This window comes from Aotus nancymaae, unplaced genomic scaffold (assembly GCF_030222135.1).
Source record: "Aotus nancymaae isolate 86718 unplaced genomic scaffold, 86718_ANA_hifiasm-v0.15.2.pri h1tg000010l, whole genome shotgun sequence".
NCBI lineage: Eukaryota > Metazoa > Chordata > Mammalia > Primates > Aotidae > Aotus > Aotus nancymaae.
Window position 1 is genome coordinate 63,042,958 of NW_026988421.1, and position 15,548 is coordinate 63,058,505.

Below are 15,548 nucleotides of genomic sequence, written 5' to 3' on the forward strand. Positions count from 1 at the left end.
AAATTACTGGACATGCCAATGGACAAGACCAAGAAAAATAACAGATAATAGAAACTACACATATGTACATCTGAGTGAGCCCCGATTCTGGTCATCTTTTTATCCCCTGAGTCCAGACATCTAGTGTACTCAGGACCCAGTTCTCCCCACCTGCCCAGAGAGAAAGAAAGAGAGAGAGAGAGAGAGAGAGAGAAAGAGAAAGAGAGAGAGAAAGAGAGAGAGATTCTAGAACTTTGACAACAGGGACTAGATCCCAAGCCTGACACTAGACAGAAGATCCTTGTTCTCACAGACACTAAGTCTGCCTTCACAAGAAGAACAAATCCTTACCACACAGAGACTAGAGCCCTAGACTTGAATCTCACCCCCACCGGACATCTGGTTGACCCTGAAACTCTAGATCCCTAATAGACTCTAAAGTCTAGGAACTGGCAGGTCCATACTCCCATGAGGACAGGGAACAAGTCCTCCTACCCACCTTACTTGAGACATGAACTCTCACGTATACCTGGACCAAGTCCTAGACATGCAGAATCCAGAGCCCCAGACAACAGCGTTACCTCCACCCAAAATCTGGCTGATCTGAGACCATATAAATATGGGGCTGGGGATGGAATGGAGAAAGAGTCTAGGGTCCAGACTGCTCGTCAACTTTTGGGTGAAAGAGAGGCCACCCACCAGCCTCCTGGAACTCTTGCCCTTTGGGCACAGTGGCAGGATCAGATCCTATGTTGTGTGGCCACAGGTCCAGTGGGACAATATGAAAGCAGCCACCACGTGGCACCTGAAAATTTATGTGACTGGGACCAGGAAGGATCTGGATTCCCCAGGCCAGTGAGAGCCCCAGATGCCGACCTCCTTCCCAGTACCCCTCAAACTGTGTTTCTCATTCCAGGGAGGTGGGAGGGCGGTGGAGCCAGCACCAGGGCACCCTCTCCTGGCCTGACTTCACCTTCAAAGGAGCAGTCAGATTCATAGCTAGCTTCTTAACAGATGCCATGAAATACAAAAGGCAGTGAAATGATCTTTAAAGTGCCAAAAGAAAATAAGCACCAATCTAGAATTCTAGACCTGGTGAAAATAGTGCAAAGGGCATTTCCAGGCCAACAAAAATTGAGAAACTTCATTGCTAAAAGATTGACATTAAAAAGGAGTACTCATGGGAGCCCTTTGGGCTTACAGAAATGACTCCAGGAGGAAGTAAATGCAGGAAGGAATGAGGAACAATGAGAATGGGTAAATGTGTGAGTAAAGAGAAATTAATATGAACTGTAAAAAAGAAAAAAATATTATCTTGTGAGTTTTAAAATCATGTAAAATTAAATTATGTTAAAATGGTAACATAAAAGTTGGGTCAGGGTGAGTATAATTAAGGTATTCTAAGGTACCTGCAACACCTGGGAAAGTGGGAAATGTACTAATTGGTATTAGAGCCTAATAAATCATATATGGGTAAATATAAGCTCTAGAGAATATTTAACATATAGAAGTGAGAAAGAAATAATTTTTAAAATTAATCCATCCAAAAAGGGACAAGAAAGGAGAGAAAAAAGAAACATAGGCAAGGTGTGCTATTGGGGTAAAAGCAGTAGCATTAAACCCAGATACCTGTCTATCAGTAATTACATTAAATATAAATGGACAAAAGACTTCAAGTAAAAGGTAAAGATAGTTAGAGTGGATTTTTTTAAGTATATGCCCCACTCACGAGAAACACACCTTACATATAAAGATATCTGATAAAATTATAAGGATGAAGAAAGATATATCATAGAAACACTATTCAAAATAAAGCTAGTGTAATTACACTAAAATTAGGAAGATACACATTATGGCAAAAAACAGAAACAAAACATACATTTCAAGGAAAGAAAGCCGTAGACCAAACTGTCTCATGAACAAAAATGCAAAAATCCCAAGCAAAATACTAACAGGTAGAATTAAGCAATACATTGTTTAAATTATTTATTTATTTATTTTGTAGAAACAAAATCTTACCATGTTGCTCAGGCTGGTCTTAAACTCCTGGCCTCAAGCAATCCTCTTTCCTCAGCCTCCCAAAGCACCGGGATTATAGGCATGAGCCACTGCACCTGGCCAGAGTAATTAATATTTTTAAAAAGTGATATATCACAACCAAGTTGGGTTTATTCCAGAAATGCGATGTGATTTAACATTTGAAAATCAATTAATGTAAATTTACCACATTAACAGAATAAAGACAAAGATCATATGACCATCATAGCAGATTATATTTTCCAACTATCCCTGCAACAATATGTCCCAGCTGACATGCTCTTTATCCAACTTGACCTTGGCACTCTTCCATCAAGAGGTGAAGTCTATGTCCCCTCCCTCTGGAACCTGGGTGGACGTTGGTGACTCCTTGATCAACAGAGTACACCAGAAGTGGCCACGCGTAATTCCTAAGGTTGGATCCTAAAAACACCCTGTATTTTCTTAAGCGTAAGGAGCCACAGAAAGAGGCCACTTGAAGGAGTCGTGGACAGTAATCCCAGCGGAAGTCGAGCCAACAGCCAGCATCAACTGCCAGACACAAGAAAGGGAGGACACTTTCACATGATTCCAGCTCCCAGCCTTTGGTTTTCCAGTCAAGGCCACAGCCATGGGAGGCAAGTGGGGTGCAGTGCAGAGACAAGGCGTCCTCATAGTTCTTTGTCCATTTCCCAACCAACAGAATCTGTGCCATGACAAAATTTTTTGGCACCACTACATTTGGAGGTCATTTGTTTTGTAGACATAGTAACAAGAGGAGAGGGGCTGCTAGGGCTTTAAGAGTGTTCACTTTCTTATTCCGGCTGCTGGTGGAACAGACGTCACCATTCTGTGATCATTCATGACCTCTACACTTTTGATCTGCACACTAGTCTATATGTGGGTGGCATTTCCACAAAAAGAACTCAAACAAGAATACCAAAGAAAAGGGGGAGGGAATGCAGAACAATTTCCCTCTTGTAACTGTAGAGAAAGAGATAGATTGGTGCTGAGAAATCAGAACATCCCTAATTGTGGTCTCTGTTTTCTCTGTAAAGACCATCTCAGGGAGGGGTGTGTTCAGGGGCATGGGCCACTTGGAGGAGGAAGATGGCCACAGTTCTTACAGCAAGCAGGAGCCATGACACGTGGTAGGACTGCAGGGAATCCTCAGGCCCATCTGGGGTTGATAACTGTGAATTCCAAGTGGACTCACTGGCCTGCTGGGGACTCTCCAGTGAGTCAGCTGTCACTGGGGTCCCCCAGGGTGGGCCCACGCTTCCACAAGGAGATGAGGGACATGCGAGTTTAGGGCACTGTGAAGATGTCTCTGACATGGCGGACCTTGGGATCTAAGCTGCCTGAGGATGGAAGGAAGGAGATGCTTGATGGATGGAGGGGAGACAGAGGAGTCAGTGCTGGCGTCTCCCAGAAGTCCAGAACGTTCCCGGAGGGAGCCACTGACCAGCACACAGCAAGGAGAGGTGGCTAGAGTCAGAATGGGGACTGGAATTCCAATCAGTGATGTGGGCCAGCTGTGGTGGCTCACGAGTGTAATCCCAGCATCTTGGGAGGCTGAGGCGGGAGGATCACTTGAAGCCAAGAGTTTGAGATCAGCCTGGGCAACATAGTGAGACCTCATTTCTAGCAAAAAAAATTTTTTTAATTAGCCAGGAGTCGTGGTATGCACTTGTAGTTCCAGCTACTCAGGGAGGCTGTGGCAGGAGGATCACTTGAGCCCAGGAGGTAGAAGCTGCTGTGAGCTATGATCATGCCACTGCACTCCAGCTTGGATGACAGAGCAATACCCTGTCTCTTAAAAAATAAAAATAAATTAGTGATGTGAAAGCAGAGAAGTTATGAGTCCATAGTTATGAGTTAATCACCATAACTACTAACCTTACCTCTCAGAATCCATGTGCCAGGGTATCCAGTAACCCTGGAAAGAAAGACCCTATTGAGTGAGTGACCCCAATCTGTGATCATTGCAGTGACAGAGAAGTGCCACGAGATGGTAGCATCGGCCCATGAGCTTTATGCCAGACCCTTTACCCAACCCACCCTCCCCAAAACAGAGCCTACAAAAAATATTAACACTCTTCCTGATGGTTATACCACCTGCAGGCCAACAGGCCCTGGGTGAGAGAAGGAGAGGAGAGCTTGTAGGGTTCCAGTCTTAGAAGATGAGGGCTTGTGTGATCCCTACTCCCAACCACTTTTCATGAAGCTTCCTGGGGTGGGTTCTGGAGGCAGAAAGGCATCCATGGGAAGTTTGGCTCTGCCACTGACTAGCTGTGTGACTCTGAATGAGGTACTAACCTCTCTGTGCCCCAGTTTCCGCATAAGCTGAAAGGAGCTGCTAACTGCACCGTCCTTACGGTGTGTGGTGGATTCTACGGGATGGGAGGGTGGAGCCAAAGCGGAAGCTGTACCCTTGGGCTCACTGTCTTTAACAGCAGTTGATACACCTGCTCTGTGCCTCCTAGAAGGCTCTTAGATTGGTATTATCACCCCCTTTACAGATGAGAAAACTGAGGCTTGACATCCAAGGGCCACATAAAAAGCATCCTAACCCAGGTCTGTCTGGCCCCAGAGTCCAGTTCTGACCACCAAGCTAAGAGGACTTTCTATCTGAGCCCCCTGGCCAGCCTTGGCATCTCATCCTCCAGTTCCCTGGGCCTGGAGCTGGTCCTCTTGTGATAGTGGGATGGCTTCTGCCAGCACTTAGAACCTTTCAGGGCATTTCCAAACCAAGGAGAAATAGGGTGCTTTTTCTTTTCTTTTCTTTTCTTTTTGAGACAGAGTCTCGCTCTTGTTGCCCAGGCTGGAGTACAGTAGCGGATCTCAGCTCACCCCCGCCTTCCCAGGTTCAAGCAATTCTCCTGCCTCAGCCTCCTGAGTAGCTGGGATTACAGGCACCTGCCACCACACCCAGCTAATTTTTTTTTTTTTTTTTTTGTATTTTTAGTAGAGACTGAGTTTCACCATGTTGGCCAGGCTGGTCTCAAACTCTTAACCTCATGATCCACTTACTTCATCCTCCCAAAGCGTTGGGATTACAGGGAGGAGCCACCATGCCCTGCCAGGGTACTTTTTCAAAGGACTAAGGGTTATAAAATGTTGATCCAGTGGAAAGTGCTTTGAACATTTGGAGTTTTCCTTCCTTCTCTTCTCCTTCTTCTTCTTCTCCTCCTCCTCCTTTTTCTCCTCATGTATAAGAATAAAAATGCCTAATAGGTGTAGTACTTTGCCATTTACAGATATTTTCCCTGACCTTCTCCAACAATACTTGAGCATAGATGGTTGTTGTCATCGACTCTGCTTGGTTGCGACGCCTCCTCTGCCCCATCCCCACTCCAGATATAGAGTTGGGGGCTCTCAAGGCAGAAAAGCATGGCCTCTTCATTCCTAGACACAGATGGGGTTCAGGACACACTACCCCAAACTTATGACTATAGGAGACCAGAATATGCCACCCAAAATAGGCCTCCTTGGCATAAGAATAATTTTGAGCTGGTTATTTTGAGAAACTACAGACACAGGAGAAGCTCTAAAAACAAAAGGAAAAGTTACCCTTTGGAAAGAGAAACTTACATCTTTAAAAGAAATCATATGTCAGGGTGTCTCCCAGTGTGCACCAGGAAGAGAAAGATGTCTCTAATCACTAGAAACACTTACCAATGGAGAAGGCACCACTTCAGTCCGTAAGACCAACCTTCCCCTTGTTGACTGAGCTTTTCCTGCCCACATCCCTACAGCTGGCCCTTCTTTCTTTGTTTCAGTCGAAGATGGCATTTAAGCCTGAACTCAAAGCCATGGTTTTTGGAGATTTACTCATTTCTCTGAGTACTTACCAAATACCCATGACATATACACATTACTAAACTTCTGTTTGTTTTTCTCTTGTCAATCTGTCTTTTGTTTCAGGGGTCCAGCCTACCTCATGAAGGCTAGAAAATATTGCCTTTTCTGCCTCTATAGCACTTATCAAAAGGAGTTTTCAGGATAACTTCAGGCAAGGGACAGGAACCCAGCCAGTTTCTGAGGCCTGCCCACCCCAGCCTCCCCATTCCCTCCCGTCCTTGGTCCCAGCCCTGGGGTCTGGCTGCTGTCACGTGGGCATTGTGAAAACACCTGTATTCTGTTTCCTCTCCACTTCCCTTTCTTGACCCTATCTCCTTCTTTTCCGATCATCTGTCGGGGTAAATGTTTTTATTACCTCTGTCACTGAAGTGCCTGCTGGCCAGGGGCCAGGCAGACTCAGAGCTCAGGGCTCTGGACCCCCATTCTCCGGCTCCTTCCCTGATCCCCCACAGCATCAAACATTCCCTGGGAAGCTATGTGCCCAACAGTACCTGACTCATCTTGTTCCCAAGCTAGACATTACCACCGCCACCAGCATAGATCCTGGAGAAGAAGACAAGGCCACATTGGCCGGGAAGCAGCCCCATGGACGCATTAGCAACCTGTTTCCTCCCACACTCTCTGCTTTCATGATGGAGGCCATCCCCGGAGCCCCTTCCTAAACTCAGCCCTAGCAACCAGAGAATCCCCAAGTGACCAGTGCCTCCTCCATCTGGAGAAAGACCGCAGCCTCAGAGCTCTGGAAGAGGGCTTCTGGTGCCTCTGATTCTCTAAGCAGGTGAATCCGTCTCACTCACTCACATACATGCACATTCTCCAAAGATAAAGATAACAGTGACTACAAAAACTCAGGACTCTGCATGAAGAAAAAGCAATCAAGTGACAAAGCGCTGGAGCTTCACAGAGATGGGACATGGTCCGGGGACTGGACCAGAAATAGCCCTGATCTGCTGCCCTCACTGGATCCAAGGGCTTTGTCCCTCGTGCTGTCCCCCCTCCCCTCAGCCATACCTGCCTGCTTGTAACCGGGCATGGCAGAAAGAGCCTTGGCTCTGGGTTCTGCTTACTCCATCACTGCCAGCTGTGGGCCCTGTTCTCTGGGACGCCACTTTACCTCTTTTTTTTTTTTTTTTTTTTTTTTTTTTGAGATGGAGTCTTGCTCTGTCGCCAAGCTGGAGTGCAATGGCACAATCTCCGCTCACTGCAATCTCTGCCTCCTGGGTTCAAGTGATTCTCCTGCCTCAGCCTCCCCAGTAGCTGGGACTACAGGTGTGCGTCACCATGTCCAGCTAATTTTTGTATTTTTTAGTAGACACAGGGTTTCGCCATGTTGGCCAGGATGGTCTCGATCTCTTGACCTCGTGATCCGTCCACCTCGGCCTCCCAAAGTGCTGGGATTACAGGAGTGAGCCACTTCACCCGGCCCACTTTACCTCTTTAAGCCTGGGTTTCCTCATTGTAAAATGAGGACAACAGCTCCATTTCACTGGGTAGTGGGAAGGGATGGGGGGGATCAAATGAGAGACAGTTTATGAAAATGGTTTTTATATTAGGGGATTTTTTTCCAATGTAAACAAGTCTAAAAATAAGGCCTGATTACTAAACTAACATATAAACTATCACATTTTGGGGGTGGGGAGCGTCTTCCTTGGAAGTGATGGAAATTTGCATTGAGTGCCTGGAATGTATCACCTGACTTAGTTCTCCTGATAGTCCTAAGCTGACCCTGGGTTTCAGAGAGGTTTAATAATTTTACCATTATCCCTCAGCTCATAAGCCTGGAGCCAAGTCCCTTCCTCTCCTGGGCTGGGGAGCTTTCTGACAATTTAGGGTGCTGGTCTTCAAACTCACCTGCTGGTGTAGCTTGTTAAATAGATCTATTCTGGAGCCCCAGTCCCCACCCCTTGAATGATGGGTTGTATTCATCCAGGTATTTATTGAACACAAATTATGTGCCCAGTGTGAGAGAAAAGCAAACAAGGCAGATAGCGCCACCCTCAGGGAATGGGGAGTGGCAGCAAATGTGCTGAGGAGGGGTCCCGGAATCTGGATGTGTACCCAGAGACTTTGTGATCAGGCTAGTGTTTAGGGAATGCTGGTTATAAAGTGAGAGGCTGTCGAAGGGAGTGGGGATGCTCTGAGAACCTGTCCACACTACTGACAGCCTCGATGGGCTCCGTGGCACCCCTGAGCCCTGGGGTGGCAACTGCAAGAACGTACCATCCGTGATCACAGATCTTCCAGCCCTGTGAGGCACCCAGATCCCCGCTCTGAATTGGCCAACTGCGCCAGGACCAGGAGTCAGGAAGGTTTCTGCTTTTTTTTTAGATGGAGTCTTGCTCTGTCGCCCAGGCTCCAGGCTGGAGTACAGTGGCACCATCTTGGCTCACTGCAACCTCCGCCTCCTGGTTTCAAGCGATTCTCCTGCCTCAGCCTCCCACATAGCTGGAATCACAGGCGTGTGCCAACACACCTGGCTAATTTTTGTAATTTTAGTAGAGACGGAGTTTCACCATGTTGCCCAGGCTGGTCTGGAACTCTTGGCTTCAAGCGATCCACTTGCCTCAGCTTCCCAAAGAGCTAGGATTACAGGCATGAGCCACTGCACCTGGCCTGGTTCCCACTTTCTTTTCTTTTCTTTCTTTTTTTTTTAGACAGTTTCACTCTTGTTGCCTAGGCTGGAGTGCAAATGGTGCGATCTCGGCTCACAACAACCTCTGCCTCCCGGGTTCAAGCGATTCTCCTGCCTCACCCTCCCAAGTAGCTGGGATTACAGGCATGGGCCACCATGCTGGGCTAATTTTGTATTTTTAGTAGACGGAGTTTTGCAGTGTCGGTCAGGCTGGTCTTGAACTCTCGACCTCAGGTAACCTGCCCGCCTCGGCCTCCCAAAGTGCTGGGATTACAGGCGAGTGCTACTGCGCCCGGCCTCCACTTTCTTAAAGAACACGCTGCAGCTGTGTGTTACACGCTGCGGCTGAGGTCAGGTGTGAGGGCTGGAACTGCTGACTGCCAAGGTCTGCATCTCCTGAAAATAGCTGCCTGGCCTGGGAGGCCCAGTTCAGTCCGGGTGTGGGTCCTGCTTCACCTCCAGAGCAGGGGCAGCCGGGAAGGGTAGGAGCGGCCTTTGGAGAGGGGTCTCTGCAGCAGTCTGGGGCCAAGATGAGGGCTCCTCTGAGTCCTGGGGTGCAGGTTATGGTAGCTAAAGGGGAGGTCTGAGACAGTGGGGTCTGCCTCCAAGGTAAAGGAGCAGCAGCCAGGAGGCCCGATGCGCCGCGCACCCGCTGCAAGCGTAGGCAGTGCGTTTAAGGTTGGGCGCCTCACTTTTTCTCCTGTGAAATGGGCGTAGGCACGCGTCAGCGCAGCGCCAGGCGGGGGAGCCCCGGCGCGCAGGGAGAAAACAATGGAGAAGCGCTTGTTTGTAAACTGGGAAGCGTCGGCTTGGGACCGGGCGGGGCGGGGCCGGACGGGGCGGGGCGGGGCCGGGGGAGGAGTCCGCCTGCCGCCCGCCGAGCCAGTGGTCCTGGCCGTGCGCCGGAGGCAGCGGCTGCGCGGCGCGGAGGCGACAGTAAGTGCGGGCCTGCTCGGGCTCTTCCGGCTCCGGCCCCGGCCGCCCCCAGGCTCGCGCTCAGCGACCTCCCTCCCGGGCCCTGGGGCGGCTGCGGGCTGCCAGGGGAGCCTCAGGACCCTACCCCTTCCGTGGTCCCTCCCCCACCGGCCCTGTTCTCCCTCCTTGCTCTCTGCCACCCCTCTTTCTGGGTCACTGTCTTCTCTTTCCCAAATCCTCTCTCCTCCTCCTCCTCCCTGAGACGGGACCTCACCGCCTGTATGGGGGGACCTGGTATGGACGCGTCGGCCAGAAGTATCCAGAGGGTGACTGACTCTCTCGGTCCCAGCTGCGGGGCCTGAAGTTGGGGCTGTTTACACCTGTAAGCCGGTTATGCCGTGGCCGGTGGGTGGTGCCCTGCGCTTCCCAGTGCACTCCCACGGGTTAGCCCCACCAGCTCCCCACTCCGGTTCACAGCCCAGGAAATCGAGGCACAGAGGGGAGAGCCACCTAGCCAGAGTCAGGAACCTCCTTGGAACCAGCACCCAGGCTTCCTGGCCCAGATGAGGTTTTCTGCGGCTCTAGGCCCCAGCAATGTCTGCCTCCTCTGTGCATGGCCGGGCTCCTGCAGGTGGCCGAGGAGCGCGTGCCAGGCCACAGCCAGCCTGTTTTGGAGAAGGTTGGGCACTTCCTTGCCTGCCTTTCTCTTTCTTTTTTAATCAGAAGCCAGCAGCTAGCTTTTATAAAGAATAATAAGACTTTGCTCACTCCAGTGCCCTGGCCTGTGACCCGGGTTAGAGAAAATTCCTGGCTCTTTCTTCAGAAGCTCAGTCAAGGCTGAATGGTCCTTGACAGATAGATGCCAGGGACTGAGAAGGGGGCCCTAGCCAAGTGTGGTCCTGAGTGACTGGGCTGGTGGTCCTTGTAGCTGCCCCCACAGGTAGCTGGAGCCTCTGGGAAAAACCACTTGCCAGTTCTCTCTTGTTCTCTGTGGGTAGATCATGATTATTTTTTACACTTTAAACACTAATTTTTAAAATATAATGAGAGAGCGTGTTACATTTGTACCATTTTGTGCCAGACAAAATACCATAGACTGGGTGGCTTAAACAAAATTTATTTCTCACGGTTCTGGAGGCTGGGAAGTGCAAGATCAAGGTACAGTTGATTTGGTTTCTGATGCGGGCTCTCTTCCTGGCTTGCAGACAGCCTCCTTCTTGCTGTGCCTTCACATGGCCTTTCTTCTACATGTGGGTGCATCTGGAAAAAGAGATTTTCCACACAGTGAGCTCCCAGACAGTGAGCTTGTTAATGCTGGCCTCCATGTGAATCCAGGCTGGGGAGGGGCTCTGCTAACCAGGGGAATTCAAAATAGACTTGCTGGCTGGATGCATTGCACTTGGGCATCCAGTGGCCTCCCGCCTGCTGGCCTCAGGGTACGTGCTACCCTAGCAGGGGAGAATGTCAGCAGGGTCGTGCAGAGTCCATTCCTTCAGCAAACATTGACAAGGGTGCCTGCAGTGCGCCTGGGCCTCTCCCCACTCACTGGCTTCAAGGCTTGCAGGAAGGATGCCTGTACTTGGCAGCAGCAGACGCAGGTTCCCATTCCCAGTCTGGGATGCTGAGGGGTCCAGCATGGGCCTCAGTCTGCTTGGCTGTGTAACTTCACTCTTGCCATCTGCTAGCTGTGTGACCCTGGGCAAGTTATTGAACCTTTCTTAGCCTCAGACCCCTCCTAATCTGCAAAATAGGTCTTAGAGTAGTACCTAATATGTTACGCTGTTGTCAGGCTCAAGTGTGACCTATGTTAGACGCAGGTCTTGGCATTTGTGATTATTTAATTTTAGCTATTGGGGGCTCTTCCTATTTGAATGTGGGACACAGCAAGTGCCTTCCAGAACTCAGTCTTTCCCTCTGAAAAAAAGGGGCAATGTTTTCTGCCCTACCTAATTCCAAGGGATGCTCTGAGGTTCTCTTGAAGTAGTGGATAAGGTTCTGTACCTATGTGAGGGGTGTTCCCATTCCCACCAGGGAAGAAAGGCCCCGGTCTTCTTAGCACAATGCTTTGAGTCAGGCTCAGCCTCCTGTAGGAACCAAGATACATTTATTTATTGGTTTATTGGGTAGGGAAGAAGCTACTGCAAAAGGGACTCTGAAGTGTCCCATTCTCAACATTATAGACACACTTCTCATTTATCAAGCTGCTGCCATATCCAAGGTGCTATCTAAAGCAGAGAAGTAGGCATGCTACCTTACAGCCAAATTCAGCAGCCAGCCAGCCAGGCAACAGCCCAGGATGCCAGGGAAGATGCTGACATTTGTTTAACATCTGCTTACAGGCCAGGCATGACCAGCTAGTTGCAGTTGCGTAACTGTCATAAAAATGGCTTTCCTGGGATTACATTTGGGGAAATTGAGGCACAGAAATGTGGTAACTTGCCCAACGCTATGTAGGCAATAGTTGCTGGCAACCCAGCCTCTTCCATTTGTCTTAGGCGCTACCATAGATTAAAAGTGGCTGGCTCTGGTTAGGATGTGATGAGCAGAGGAAGGACCCAAGCAGGAGCTGCAAACCAAGGCTTGGCCATTTACCTAGCCTATATGGTCTCCTGTCCTTTGGACCTCTCTTTCCCCACAAATGAAATGGGAATGGACTATCAGAGGGTAAACACCGGATTCTGGAGGCAGCCCTAGACACTACCAGTTTTTAAACAATTATTATTTTATTTGAATGTTTTTATTTTTATTTACACTTTTAATTTTATTTTTGAACAGGTAATAAACTAGTCACATAGTTCAAAATTCAAGAGGCACAAATAAGTATGCAGGGAAGTCTCCCCAACCCTCCACCATCCCAGTTTCCCTCCTTAGAGGCAGCCACTGTTAGAAACTTCTTATGTAGCCTTCCAGAGATATTCTATGCATATACAAATACATATGTGAATGTATATTTTCTCTTTCCACATTTTCACACACATAGTAGCAAATTCTACATACAATCTTGTTCCTTATTTTTTTCACATAAAGTTGAAAAGGGTTTAGAGATCATTCTTTTCCCATCAAGGTCCTAATTCCTTTTTTATAGCTGCATAGAACTGTGAATGCCTTGGCCAGGCGCGGTGGCTCATGCCTGTAATCCCTGCACTTTGGGAGGCCAAGGCGGGTGGATCACTTGAGGTCAGGACTTCAAGACCAGCCTGGCCAACATGCTAAAACCTCTGTCTCTACTAAAAATACAAAAAAACAAACAAACAAAAACACAAACACATACACACACACACAAAAAAAACGTTAGCTGGGCATGATGGTGCATGCCTGTAATCCCAGCTACTCCAGAGAGTGAGGCAGAAGAATTGCTTGAACCCAGGAAGTGGAGGTTGCAGTGAGCCGAGATCATGCCACTGTACTCCAGCCTAGGTGACAGAGTGAGACTCCATCTCAAAAAAAAAACAAAAAACTGTGAATGCCTTTAGACCAGGTTTGCCTTTCTGGATACATTGCCACAGGCCAACTATGTTGCAGTGTTTTACACCCAGCCTGTTCCACAGTTATGTGCTACCTCTTTTGCCCTTGCATAGTGGGGGTGACCTCTAAGGACACTTACAGTTCTGACATCCTGCCCTTTTCCAGGTCTGATTTTTGTCTTTCTCCCTGATCCTTAAGAATGAAGCTCTCTAACCAGGCTCTGGTGACGTTACAGAGCCCAGGGTGTAGGGGCATGGTCATTCTGTAGGTTGGGTGGGTCCCCAGCTGTCCCCAGCCTCAGTTTTTACTCACCTACCTGTCTCTGTTACCCTCCTTGCTCCAATAGTGGCCATTGCCTCAGAGGACGACTTTCAGCACAGTTCAAACTCCACCTACAGAATCACAAGCAGCAGTCTCCGAGCTGACCAGGAGGCACTGCTTGAGAAGCTGCTGGACCGCCCACCTCCTGGCCTGCAGAGGCCTGAGGACCGCTTCTACGGCACATACATCATCTTCTTCAGCCTGGGCATTGGCAGCCTACTGCCATGGAACTTTTTTGTCACTGCCAAGGAGTACTGGATGTTCAAACTGGGCAACTCCTCCAGCCCAGCCACGGGGGAGGACCCTGGGGGCTCAGACATCCTGGTAAGCGCATGTTTCTCCTGCAAGACTGGTGGGAGCATACAGAGGCCTCATGCCTCACATGGCAGGGGAAGATGGAGATTTCAGACACATTTCCAGCCTTTAGATCACTTACTGTTTAGCTTGGGAAGAAGATGCTAATTATGGTTCCATGTGGTATGTATGGTAAACCCAAGAATCTACAGTTCATGGCTCCAGGGGTTTGAAGGTATGGACTGAATGGCGTTATGTTCATTTGTGAGTTACAGAAAATTCCAGACTAGTAACTAAAACGAGATGGAAGGTCATTTTTCTTTTCTCTTTTCCTTTTTTTTTTTTTTTTGAGGCAGAGTTTTGCTCTTGTTCTCAGGCTGGAGTGCAGTGGTGCAATCTCGGCTCACAGTAACCTCCACATCCTGGGTTCAAGCAATTCTCCTGCCTCAGCCTCCCGAGTAGCTGGGATTACAGGCATGCACCACCACACCCAGCTAATTTTGTATTTTTAGTACAGACAGGGTTTCTACATGTTGGTCAGGCTGGTCTCAAACTCCCGACCTCAGGTGATCCTCCCGCCTCAGCCTCCTAAAATGTTGGGATTACAGGCGTGAGCCACCGTGCCCGGCAGAAGGTCATTTTTCTCTCACGTTCAAGTCTGGTGGGGACAGCCCAAGGCTGGTATGATGTTCTACGGTGTTAGGAACCCAGGGGAACCCAGTTGCTTCACCTCTGTGCAGCTTTCATGGCCAAGGCCACTTCTTAGTGCAAAACGGCTATTGTAGGTTCAGCCACTACATTAGTAGGAAAAAGGAGAACGAGGAAATGCCTGTTGCCTGTAAGAACACTTCCTGGAAATAACACACATTGCCCTTCTTACATTGCATTGGTCAGAACTTAGGCATGTGACCACATCAGCTTGCAGAGCAGGCTGGGAAATGTAGTCTGTCAGTGTAGCTTTATCTCGGAGAACCATGTGCCCACTAAAATGGGAGATTCCGTTATGGAAGATGGGGAAAACGAATCTACAGGGATAATTAGTCTGATCACCATGGGAGAGATTGCTGTGACTTCGAGTGCATGGGTTTGAAGAAAGGGGAGGAAACGATCTAGATAGAAGCAAAAGACTGCACAATGGCAGAATGGCAGGAAAGTTCAGGTGTGTATGACAAACGGTGAAGCCATGTTTGGGGCACAAGAAAGAGAGAGAGGTCTTGAGATCATTGCCCGGGGCCTTGAATGTCAAGGTGAGGAGTCAGTTTTGTTTAGTTGACAGGGCTGCTCACTTTGTTGGGTGACTTTTCCAGAGAGGTGAGGGCAGTAGGGGAAGAGGATTAAAGAAAAACGTTATACTGACACTTGTTAAAACAGTAAGGAAAGCTTTATTTAAGACTGTTCTAGTAGAGATAAATGGAGCTCAACTCGAAAAGGAGACATGGGGATTTATAGCCAAGGAGCAGCGTGAGGGGCCAGAGAATGGCACACTTCTAAGAGGGGACGTCAAGGCGAGGGCTCTGCTTGCTGAAAGCAGGCCCAGGACTTACACAGTCGACTCTTGAACAACAAAGTTTCGCTTATATGCAGATTTTTTTTTCAACCAAATGTAGATGGAAAACACAGTGTTCATGAGTTGTGAAACCTGCATATACAGAGGGCTGATGTTTCCTATTCGTGGTTCTGCAGGACCGACTGTGTGTGCTCGGGTTTTGGTATATGCAAGGATCCTGGAACCAGCTGAGTGGGGTGAGGAACATGATCAGATATGAGAGATGGGGAGATTCTGGCTCAATTGGCCTAACAGGATTCTTGCTGAAAGCAGGCCTAGGACTTACACAGTCTACTCTTAAACAATGTGGATTTGAATTGCAGGGGTTCATTTATATGTAAAGTTTTTCAAACAAATGCTGACGGAAAATGTAATATTACTGGAGTTCAAAACCCAAGTATATGGAGGGCTGGGTTCCGTGGGGCTGACAGGGGGACCTGAGTATGTGTGAGTTTTGGTATAGGTGGGAGTCCTGGACCAATGCCCCGACAGCCGTACATCAGAGTTGGGGGATGA

The 15,548-nt window shown here is 48.7% G+C and overlaps 1 protein-coding gene across 1 annotated transcript in view; it reads left to right on the forward strand.

The window, feature by feature from the left end:
* Window positions 1-9,375: 9,375 nt before the first annotated feature.
* SLC29A3 (solute carrier family 29 member 3) overlaps window positions 9,376-15,548 on the forward strand; it is a 45,545-nt gene continuing 39,372 nt past the window's right edge. Inside the window, exons 1-2 of the mRNA XM_064374247.1 lie at window positions 9,376-9,427; window positions 13,218-13,516. Coding sequence (XP_064230317.1) covers window position 9,427; window positions 13,218-13,516 — 300 coding nt within the window. The 5' untranslated portion in view covers window positions 9,376-9,426. The remainder of the gene's footprint in view (window positions 9,428-13,217; window positions 13,517-15,548) is intronic.